This window comes from Poecilia reticulata, linkage group LG17, assembly GCF_000633615.1.
Source record: "Poecilia reticulata strain Guanapo linkage group LG17, Guppy_female_1.0+MT, whole genome shotgun sequence".
Classification (NCBI taxonomy): Eukaryota; Metazoa; Chordata; class Actinopteri; order Cyprinodontiformes; family Poeciliidae; genus Poecilia; species Poecilia reticulata.
In genome coordinates, this window is record NC_024347.1 from 26,426,234 (window position 1) to 26,438,262 (window position 12,029).

General features: G+C 38.7%; 1 protein-coding gene across 1 annotated transcript in view; it reads left to right on the top strand.

The window, feature by feature from the left end:
* egfra (epidermal growth factor receptor a (erythroblastic leukemia viral (v-erb-b) oncogene homolog, avian)) overlaps positions 1-12,029 on the top strand; it is a 43,564-nt gene that overhangs the window by 24,755 nt on the left and 6,780 nt on the right. Inside the window, exons 9-22 of the mRNA XM_008434555.2 lie at positions 370-496; positions 590-663; positions 742-829; positions 1,107-1,306; positions 1,415-1,547; positions 1,984-2,074; positions 3,917-4,074; positions 4,805-4,843; positions 6,581-6,725; positions 6,827-6,949; positions 8,065-8,163; positions 9,324-9,509; positions 9,622-9,777; positions 11,371-11,446. Of these exons, the coding sequence (XP_008432777.1) occupies positions 370-496; positions 590-663; positions 742-829; positions 1,107-1,306; positions 1,415-1,547; positions 1,984-2,074; positions 3,917-4,074; positions 4,805-4,843; positions 6,581-6,725; positions 6,827-6,949; positions 8,065-8,163; positions 9,324-9,509; positions 9,622-9,777; positions 11,371-11,446 (1,695 nt within the window). The remainder of the gene's footprint in view (positions 1-369; positions 497-589; positions 664-741; positions 830-1,106; positions 1,307-1,414; positions 1,548-1,983; positions 2,075-3,916; positions 4,075-4,804; positions 4,844-6,580; positions 6,726-6,826; positions 6,950-8,064; positions 8,164-9,323; positions 9,510-9,621; positions 9,778-11,370; positions 11,447-12,029) is intronic.

Sequence of the window (12,029 nt, forward strand, 5' to 3'; positions counted from 1 at the left end):
TTATGACTAGGTATAACTAAGTTTAATACTCTTATATTAGATATATGGCCAATATTCTTTGAGTGTCATTCAAAGCATTACATAAATTGAATCAGTTATTATTGTTAATATTAAAACAGAAAATAATGACAAAAGTGACATGTTTCAATTTTTATGCCTGGAGCGTACATCAGTGTTGTCGCTCTGACATGGATCTCCATCAGCTGACATCTCAGTTTACCAGATTCATCTCCAGTTGTTAGAAAAAATGCTGGAAAATAAAGTCTTATCTGATTTGTGTTTTGGGGATTTTAAATATCTCTGCTAGTTTTTCCTTGTGGAAATAATGCCATTTTCAACACATTATTTGCTTTTTTAATCGTTCCACAGTGTGTAAAGGACTTGGGTATGGAGACCTGACTTACATACTATCTGTCAATGCCACCAACATTGGCTCCTTTAAAAACTGCACTAAAATCACTGGTGACATTACTATCCTTAGAACATCGATTCATGGGTAAGATGAATTGATTAATTAATATTGCTCCGATATTTGATCTCAACATTTGTTCTCCTGACCACTATAATGTGTTGTTGTTGTTGTTTTAAGTGATCCCTATACCAAAACGCCAAAGATGGAGCCAGCTCAGCTGGATGTGTTTAAAACGGTTAAGGAAATTACAGGTAAGATTACATAAAATGTGACTACTCCATGACATACCCGACATACCTTCATAATTAACAAATCATCTGTCCCTTCAGGACACCTGTGGATTCAAGATTGGCCGCAGAGCATGAACTCGCTCTCGCCTTTTGAAAATCTAGAAATCATTCGAGGAAGAACAAAGCGGTATGTTTGTTGTAAAGACCCTCGTGAATCCCCTGCTACTTTATCAAGATGGTGAAATTTGTTTATAACGGCTGTTTTAGATTATCAGTCATTCAGAGGATTATGAGACCTTGCCTCCTTTCCTATGTGCTAAACCTGTTTAATTTCTTATCCCAGTGGACTCTTCATCTCTACAAAAACATTAAAGGACTAACACTTGGAATTTTATGTACTATAAGAAATTATCCGAGGATGTCATTTTTATTTCATCCTTTTTTCACACTTATATTTTGGGTAGTGGTAGCCGCAGCTTGGTTGTGACACAGCTCGATATCGACTACCTTGGCCTTCGGTCACTAAAGGAGATCAGCGACGGAGACGTGGTCATTATCAAAAATCACAACCTTTGCTACACGGATGACAGCCACTGGAAGAGGTTCTTCAAATCAGGAGGCCAAACTGCAACAGTCAATGAAAATGCAAATGCTACCGTTTGTGGTGAGATTTCCGTTACTTTTCACGCATTTGATTTTGCAATGAACCAGCAAATTTCAAAACTGGGGCGATTATCAAGAACTCTGTTTAAAATTTTACATCTGGTTTTAGTCCTGAGGAATAAGACCTGTGACAGGAAGTGCACAGCAGACGGTTGCTGGGGCCCAGGCCCTGACATGTGTTTCGCCTGCCGTGACTACAGCCGCAGCGGGAGTTGTGTTGACTTCTGCAACATCCTGGAGGGGTAAGGGAAGAATCTGGGCTTGATTCCTTTTTAAGCATTGAAATCTGCTGTCCTTTATGTCAGACAAACAAACAGTCTGAAACATCAGATCTCGGTGCGAGATAGTTCATTTCTTCAAAGTCTGTTGTCATACCACGAGTATTTCCAGACTATGTCATTAGATAAATTAGAGGATTATTGAAAGAAAGCTGAAGATCCAGGGTATTTCTGAAGTTAAATCTCCAGAAGATGTAAGACAAACATTGTTGGAAAAATGGCACATAGCACTCACATCTGTTTATCTTTGGAGATATTTGTCAAACATTGAATCTTGACATGCTTACAGTTTAACTTGGCCCTCCAAAAACCAGATCAAATGAAGCTGTTTGAATTGAAGCTGCCCTGCAGCAACAGTCTTGTCAGCTTTGCTAATTTTATTTTTTTTTTTTTTTTGCAGCGAGCCACGGGAGGCGGTCATGAATAAAACCTGCATGGAGTGTGACCCCGAGTGTCTACGCATGAACGGGACAGCAACCTGTTGGGCGCCGGTACGTACATTTTGTGCAGTTAAAGAAAAGACACTCATGCTTAGCACATTTGTGAACATAATTGATGAACATCTTAACATTAATGCTGCATGAAATCCCTTCCAGAAGTGTCAGCGATTTCTCCATCAGCGGCAGCTTTAGCAGATCATCCTGCAGGGCAGCCGCAAGACATGTTGTGTTTGAAGGAGGGGTGTGACTGTCAGATGAAGTTGGCTAACTGTTTGCTTTTTTATGCGCATAATGCTGTATTTTGATTAAAACAAGTTTAGGCCTCTGCTTTTTTTTTTAAATATAACAGGGGAAATGTATGCCATCATTGTCAACAACAGAAATGCTGACTGAGTAAAGATGCTCACCTGTGGCATTAAGACGTTAAGATACTGCAATCCTGTGCAGAAGACAAGCACAGCGCCTTGGGAAATGATCCGAAGTTTTTCAAGTTTTCTCACATTACAGCCACAGTCTTCAGTATGTTTTACTTGGACTTTATTTGACAGAGCACTGCAAAGTAGCTTATAATTGTGAAGTGGAAGAAAAATTATATGTGGCACTGGCATCCATTTGAGGCAGTAGCTTGTGGAGTGAAATTTTGCTGCAATTACAGCTGCAAGTCTTTTGGAGTACTGTAAGTCTCCAGCGTTGATCATAGAAACTTGATCTTTTGGCCAATTATTTTTTGCTTAAGTTAATTTCTTGTCTCTGTAATGAGAGCATCAGTGAACATTAATGTTTTTTTGTGTGTTTTTTTTGGAGGGTGTTTCTCTAAACTGAAAAAAGAAAATAGTTGAACCAACTTAATTGAATTTATTCAATTGGTAACAATTAATCAAATTAAGTTTATCTAACTTAATTTATTAAGTTAGTTTAACTTGGCAAATTTAAGTCAGTCATACTCAAATCATTTAGTTTACTTCAAATAAATAAGTAAACTAATACAGGATCTTTTTTAAGGTATTTTGGCTCAGGTTGCCTTTATTTGACAGTAGTTGGACAGGAAAGAGGGTAATGACAGAGGGGGAAGGCATGCAGCAAAGGTCATCTGTACTGGAATTGAACTTGTGACACAAGTGTCGAGGACTAAGGTCTCCTTATGTGGGTTCTGCTCTGCCCTGTGCCACCACAGCAGTCTGGTTGGTACAGGATCTGTCCCTGGCGAAGCTTGCACCATGACATCAGACGCAGGACACGAACATGACATTGAACTTAATTGTTTCGAGTCAAAGTAAAAAGTTCATTTCAGTTAAAAAGCTTTTCAGTTAATTCAACACAAAAAAAGCAATTTGTCATCTAACCCACTTAATACCAAAAGTATTAAGTGGGTTTAATGTAAATAAGTCCATAACATGAACAACAGCCCAAATGCACTTTTCATTTGGCCCAGTACTGCATTACTGGGCCATTCTAACATATGAATCTGTTAGATTCATTCCTTTATAACATTTTCTCTTTCTGGTGTCTGCTTGCTACACTTACAAGCTTTTCCTCCAGGACTGGTTTGGGTTTTACTCAGTCCTTCTTATAATGAACTCTAGCTAATATATGCTAAAAAGCCTCCCCACATCATGATCCTGCCAACACCCTGTTGCAGGCTTAATTTTGTAGGGTTATCATATATATATATATATATATATATATATATAATATAAAAAACATTCTAAACCAATTTTTATTTTCCTTCAAAGGGAATGGATTTTGCAAACATTTTCCACATTTATTTAGGATGATAAATGCAGCTTCCTTTGAAGAATTATTATTGTAATATTTGACAATATAATATTTGCAGCAATTGTCTTTAGAGTTGTAAACATGAAAAGTATGTTTTTGGGGGTTTTTTTCTTCCAGGGTCCTGGAAACTGTACGAAGTGTGCCAACTTTCAGGATGGACTGTACTGCGTGCCCCGTTGTCCCCAAGGCGTGCCGGGAGAGGGTGACACCTTGGTGTGGAAATACGTAGATGAGAAACGAATGTGCCAGCTGTGCCACAAGAACTGCACCAAGGGGTAAACACGGTTGATACCAGAGAGCTGAGCATTAAGTTTCTGAGTTGAAAATGTTTGTTTGGTGGAACAATGGCATGAATCTGAAAGGGTTCAGCTAAGTTTACAGAAGTCAGGAGATTTTATTGGAGACAAAATAATAAAAAAAAGAAAACAGACGAGTATGTTGGTATGTTTTTTCCAGATATTGTTGCTCTCTTCATTTGAAGTCTCCATTGGTTTCCCTTTTTTATTGTATTTATTTATTCTCTAGCTGCAGTGTTTAATTTTAGTGGTCTGTAGTCCTTTTGTGGAGCAAAACCATACCAATACAAATCTGAAATGAAAGCGAGCCAAATGTTCCCTGTGATATACAATCAACACTGAGCCTCGGTGGTATATGGATGAGTGAGAAGGAAAATGGGTCTGACATACCTTCAGACCACGGAGAGCAGTCATGTTACTGGGCCTTTTGTGTGTGTCTTGTAAAGAAAGAAGAAACTGATACATATTTCTAAAACATTTCAATAGCTTGGAAATGTGGAAATAAATAGTTCCCAGCTGAACTGAGTGATTTATGAATCCATTCAGAATATTTAGTCTGAGTTGAATATTTTTGCTGGCAGAAGTAAAGAAGACTAGGACGTGTAGCAACAGTCATAGGTTTTTGATGGTTACCGCCTGCAGAGCCTGGCTTTCCTTCATGTTGTTGTGTTTGTGGACCATATTTTCATTAGATTTGTTGTGTCTTCAGGTGTGTGGGACCAGGTCCTGAAGGTTGCCAAGGTGAAAGGTGAGCTTACATTTGACTGAATGCATTTGAGCCATTCACAGTTTGAATGTTACTGTGTAAGTGTTGCGTAGGACAAATGGAAACGCAATTAACTCATTTTAAAAAATGTACTTGATTAATTTGAACCATTTTAGTCAGAATTATGTGTTTTCAATAAATAGGAAAAGGTTCTTGAACAAACTGTAAAAGTATGGAGAACTATGCAATCTGAATACTTTTTTTTTCCAGTAGCAAAATGTTGTCCTTTATTCCATCTACCTTCCCATGTATTTCTATTCTTCCTCAACCCCTTTCTTTCTTCCTTGTTTTCATTTTTCCTCATGTTCCTTTGTTCCATTCTCATGTTCTTTCCTTCTTTTTTCCTTTCTACCTTTCATCCTTATTTCCTTTTTGTCCTAAATTGGTTCCTTCCTTCCTTCTTTCCTTTCTTCTTTTTTTGTGTTCCTTTCTACCTTTTTTCCTTCTTTCTGTTCTTTGTTTCTTCTCTCCTTTCCTCCCCCTTTCATTCCTTCCTTCCTATCTGCAATAATTAAGGAAACTTCAGTATTTTATCATCTGAAATTAACTTTATTGGAGGTTGAACTCCGGAGAACAGAGTTTGTAAAGTGTATTGAGTTTTTATATAACATTTGTTCAGGAACCTTGATAGAATGACAAACATTTTTTATCCACCACATTTAATTTATCAAAGTTTGAACTTCCAAAAAGAAGTTGATTGATTTTGTACTATGACTCAAACAAAGCAGATCTCTGAAGACCACCAAAAAAGAAGCAGTCAATCCTCATCAGGCTGGAAAATGTTACTAATTTATCTCTGGGATCTGTTTGGACTCCGACAATCCGCAGTCAGACAGATTGTGTACAAATGTGGGGAAACTCGAGATCATTGTTACTCTGACCAGAACTGGTTGACCAACGACTATCGGTCACGTCATGAAGAAACCCAGTATAACTTCTAAGAAACTGAGCAGTCCTCTCCCACATTGGCTAAGATTTAAGGGCGTCATCTTGCGAACACTGAGCAACAATGGTGTTCATGGAAAAAGCTGCTGCCTGCCAAAAATACAAGCCTTGCTACCTGTGCGCGGATTGTCACAGGAACTGTGCTCAAGGTGCTGGACATTAGACTTGAACTACTTTTGAGAAGCAGCAGGAAAACCATAAGCACACAATTCGTGCAACAGAAGACAAACTAAGCTTTTGTGGTGACTGAGTCAGTGCTATAATTTCAAGCCAAAAGAAATACTGTAAAGAGACAAGAACAGACCAATTTTTGTAAGTACAAGCAAACCCGATCTGAAATCAAAAGAATAGGCATTGGAATGGTCACCACAAAGGTTTTCTATTAGATTCAGGCCTCTGGACTGAGATGGCCATGGAAGAAGGGTGACTTTGTGTCTGGTGAATATTTTAATGTTGATTTAGTGTTTTCTTTTGGAGCATAAATCTGCCGAAGATAACACATTTTCAGCTTATCTTTAGAAACTATACGCCTGAAAAAATTTTCAAACAAAGTTAATATGAAGTTATTGTACTGTAATAAAATAATAGTTTATTTTAATGTTGTTTTTTTCCGCAGGCCAACAAACTAACTCCCATCTGTTTAAAATATGTTTGGATCAGTTTTTTCTGGTTCAGTTTATCTATCAGTTTATTTCTTCTCTCTTGTGTCTTCATGTATGTTAGTGTTCTTTATATTTAATATACTTACATATTTTTATATATATCTCTTGGAAGGCCCTCAGGTCTCTCCATAATTGCAGCTGGGGTTGTTGGTGGACTGCTGGCAGTTTTGATCGCAGGCCTCTCTGTCTTTGTGCTCCTACGCCGCCGCCACATCAAGAGGAAGAGGACAATGCGCAGACTGCTCCAGGAGAGAGAGGTAAGGAGAGACGGCTTAAGCTCAAAGCACAAATTCACAGGGTTTTTTTTTTTTTTTTTTCTTCTGGTCATGTTTTTATGGGTCCCACTCCCTCCATGCAGCTAGTTGAACCTCTCACTCCGAGTGGACAGGCACCAAACCAAGCTCTGCTGCGGATACTGAAGGAACCAGAGTTTAAGAAAATTAAAGTGCTTGGATCAGGAGCCTTCGGTACAGTTTACAAGGTAATTACAGGTTTGGCTTGCATAATGGCTTATTGTAAAATAGAAACTCAAGTGCTGAGCAGTTCTGAAACTCTGTTGCTCCGTCATGCTGACTTTTCACAGATCTACATGTGTTTTCGATTTTTCAATTACAACACATTTTTAACTTGCTACATCATGCATGACTGGCTTCAATGTTTCCTGTCAGAGCCGTTGCTCTAATCACATTTGGGGATTTGTATTTAGGACACAAAAATCTGCCCTTTGGACTGTCTATTTATTTCCATCCGTAATTAAGTGGTAAATCTTCTAATAGAGGACAGATAAGTCAAATACAGTGTGCAAGGGTGTATTTTGGTGTTTGTAGGACTGATTAGAATGTCAATGAAGAGTTAATTTATTTCAGTAATGCCTCTGTAAATGGGAAGCTGGGAAAGAATCTGGGTTTTATGTCTACAAAGGGATATTTCAAGCTTTTATTTTGGATTGTTTTGATGATTATGGCTTACAGCTACTGAAGGTTCAAAATTCTAAATTTTAGAATATTTCTGAAGAGACCAATGAAAATATTTTAATAAAGAGAGTTGAGGAAAGCTTCAGGTGATGGCTTTGCTGTTAAAACACATTGGATCTACAACAGCAAGTGGCTCAGTTCCCCAAAACATCACAAAATGAGCACCTTCTTCCTGCCACACTTTATTCTTCCAGTCAACTTTCTAAATTCAAACCTATGTGTAAAGTCTGCTTCAGCCTGTTCTTTGTCAATGAGTCTTTGTGGCTTCTTCTCTTAATAGTTTGTCAGCGATGGTCTGCTGGACAACTATCAAAAGAGTCTTCCCGTAATTGTGTGGGGCATGACAAAATATTTCTGTTGGTTGTATATATCAGTTTGCGTGTTATGACTCTATAATATGAGTTTTGCTAAACAGTTTGTGGGCTGTTGTGATTAAAAAGTAAATAAGTAAGTTAAAATTTCCAAAATATTGCAAACAAAACAGCAAACTGTTGATGAGAAAGCTATTAAATGTGCATGTATACAAATCTTTATAATCACTTTGTACATTGTATAATATCCCTGTGTCTCTTGACATTTCAAGCATAGAAAATGACACAACAGAAACACTGTGTTCCTGCAGGGTCTTTGGGTCCCAGAAGGAGAGGATGTGAAGATCCCAGTGGCTATCAAGGTTCTGAGAGAGGCCACATCACCAAAAGCCAATCAGGAGATCTTGGATGTAGGTGCTCTCATTTTTTTTCTGCGGGGGTGGGGGGAATTGTGGTCTTCAAGTTGAAGGAGGTGCTTGGGATAAGAGACATTCATTAAATGTGGTCTTTTTCTCATCTATTTTGGTCGTACCTGAGTTTTTAATTGGAAACGAAAGTGAAAGGAAATATCAGAATGTTTTCGTGTCGTGTAAAAAAAAAAAAAAGCAAGGATGAGGTTAGGCTTTTATTTATTGAGGGTGAGCCGCTGTCAGCCGATTGCCAGAAGAACTTCAATTTATCTGGGAGTTTATAGCAAACCCAGACGATCTTTTTAAGCTAACGAGGGCTTGTTTTCTTTGCAATAAAGTGTGTCACATTACACACAGAGTCTCTTGTGGAGTTTTGTGAAACAGGATTTATTCATTGGAGGGCAACGTGTAGGCGTTGGTGTGTAATTAAGAAGACGATGGTGCTCGGAAATGAAATGCAGCTTCGAAGCCGCAGGCCGTTCTAGTTCACCTTTACAAACAGAAAAATCAGTGTCTCAAATCTTGTTATGTGGTCATGCTGCTGGGTTTTCCTTGTGCATAAATCCTGCCATGTACATGAATTCACATCAAAGTCTAACTCTGGGGCATGGAGAAAAAAAAAAGAAAGATTAAGATCTTTGAAGCCTCCTTTTTTTATCTTGCTGTCAGAATAACAAAGCTTCATGCAAGGGGTTTATTTACTGAACAGCACTGACACGCAGTAATAAGCATGAAGAAAATATTTGGCCTGCAATTATTACAGCAGTGACAGGGAACATACCAAGTAAAGCTTGATTTAAAGTACTGTTTGCTCACGCCTCCATGCGAGAAGCAGAAGATTTTTTTTTCTTTTTCTTGTGCTTGCTATCCATTTTTTTTTCTAAAGCAGCTTTTCTGGTATGATGACTGAGAGTTTCCACTCTCGGGCTATAAAATAGAGCAGGCTGTGTGTGACCGCTGCTAAGAGACTTATCCCCCAACACTCTGTATCCCACAGATGTTTCTCAAGCTATCAGTTGCTTGGATAAACATGTACATTTCTACCAGGGGTTCTGCGAAATGGCCTGCAAGACACATAATTCTTTTTGCTGTGTTTTTGCAGTGTTGTTTCAATCCTTAAAAAACAGATGTAACATGCAATATGTTCATGTGCATTATAGGAAGCTTATGTGATGGCCAGTGTGGAACACCCCCATGTGTGCCGTCTGCTGGGTATCTGCCTCACCTCGACGGTTCAGCTCATAACGCAGCTGATGCCGTACGGCTGCCTGCTGGACTACGTCAAAGAAAAAAAGGACAATATTGGCTCCCAGCACCTGCTCAACTGGTGTGTTCAGATAGCCAAGGTGAGCGAATCACTTTTTATTTTACTTTTTGCTATTTATATAAAACCCACCACATTAAACTTCTGTTAAACGATCTGCTCTCATGCATTAGTTCATTTTTGTTTGATTAAAGGGTATGAACTACCTGGAGGAGCGCCACCTAGTGCACCGTGACTTGGCAGCCAGAAACGTCCTGGTCAAGACTCCTCATCATGTCAAGATCACTGACTTTGGGCTGGCCAAACTCCTCAACGCAGACGAGAAGGAATACCATGCAGATGGAGGAAAGGTTGGTTTGGTCTTAAAGGCACAGTGTGTTATTTTTGTTGTTTTTTATTATGATGGGATTGGGTCATCGATGGAACCACATTGATCGTTTTAATTTGATCAAAGTTATTAAACCTTTTCATGTTCATGCTTTTGAGAAAATTTATATGATAATGTAAAAAAAAATAATAAAAGATATCTACATAATATCAGGAATGCAAGAATTTGAAGTACTTTCAAATGGTCATAAACTACAGACTAAAAGTTTTGAAAGATTATATTTAATACAAAATTAGGATTCATTCATTGGTATATTTTGCAACAATCCATCCATCCATTTTCTGAACACCCTTGTCCCTTAGTGGGGTCGGGAGGTGCTGGTGCCTATCTCCAGCTAACGTTCCAGGCGAGAGGCAGGGTCACCCTGGACAGGTCGCCAGTCTGTCGCAGGGCAACACAGAGACACACAGTACATACAACCATGGACACACACTCACACCTAGGAGCAATTTAGACAGACCAATTAACCTAACAGTCATGTTTTTGGGCCGTGGGAGGAAACCGGAGTACCCGGAGAAAACCCACGCATGCACAGGGAGAACATGCAAACTCCATGCAGAAAGACCAGGGCCGGGAATCGAACCCAGAACCTTCTTGCTGCAAGGCAACAGCTCTACCAACTGCGCCACTGTGCTGCCCTATATTTTGCAACAAGATGAACATAATTATTCTATCAATCTAAAATGTGTTTTCAGAACAATTTTTAACATTTTCAGTGACTTTTTCTTGTCCGTACTTTTTAGTAACCTCCTCTGATTTGAAGAACATCATAGCATTCGTATTAAAATACAAACTGTAATTTTTTTGCATACTTTTGCACTGTAGTTTTGACTCAGGAAAATCTTCTTGGCACTTTTTCTTTTGTAAAATGTATTTGTTAAAGATCTTAAAGCATCATTATACTTGCAGATATACTAAGAAAATCTGTAAATTATTGAAAGCAAAATCTGATTATCCAGTCGACATCTCCCACAATCTGTGAAATTCATTTAAGGTTTTTTAAGAGAAGCAAAAGATTAAAATTGCGTCCAAATACTTGTCTTATATAGAGCTTCCCTTGAGACTTCTGACCTGTAGAGCAGAGTCAGGTTTACTGAAAATTACAAATAGCCTCATTCACTTCATACATTGTTAAATATCTGGCAAACTGGCTCTAAAAGCTTTCTTATAGTGAAAAACTGTTTATGTTATTCACTTTCTTTAATTTCTTATTTGCTAGATATGCTGCCATATCTAAACAAATATTTTTATTTGTTTTGAAAATGAATCAAGGAATTTGGTGAAACTTCCAGTCTTGTCACAACTTCAAAGTATGTGTCATTTCAAATGCTCTCATATTGTAGTATTGGTTTGATAAGTGACTGAAGTGTCCAGTAATCAACTGACTGGTTTTGATTGAAAGTTCAGTCCAGTGCACAGTTTTGTGCTACATGATTTGTTAAGTAATTATTAGCTGGACTAACCCCCATTTCCTGGCATTCATGATTTAACTCATAAAACAGGTTCCAGGGCTTTTTAGATAATCTTATGCTTTTTACCCATTTTTGTTCTTTAGGTGCCGATAAAATGGATGGCTCTTGAATCAATCCTGAACAGAACTTACACTCATCAGAGCGACGTCTGGAGCTACGGTAAGACTAATGCTCTGTATTTAAAGCAAACACTTCTAGTGCCCCAGATTGAGCTTTGAATAGCTAAAACAGCTGAACCTGTGTGCTTCTCCTGAGTATTAATGACAGACTCACTGAAAATCATTGTTGAATAAAGTGTTTTAGCAGCAAGCAAAGCATAGAGCAGATTCTATTTCACGCTGGATGTTGACTTTGGGGTTTTTGAAGCTGTTAAACATTTTAGAACACAATAAAAAGGGAATATTTCTCTCCAGCATCTGAAACAGGTATTACTCACCTACACAGTAGCAGGTTCAGGTGGATGATTTTACGTCAGAGGAAATCGTTATCTCATCCCACTCAAATCATCCCTTCACCTCAGGACTGAACATACGGAGAAATGCCTACACACACGCGCGCACGCACACCCTCACACACACGTGCGCACACACGCACCTACACACACACTCACACACCCCCACGCACGCACGCACGCACGCACGCACGCACGCACGCACACACACACACACAACCAAACACAGCAAGGCTTTTTTAGAGCAGGCCTGCTTCCAACATTTCCTTTCCCGAGGGTTTGATCGCGCCT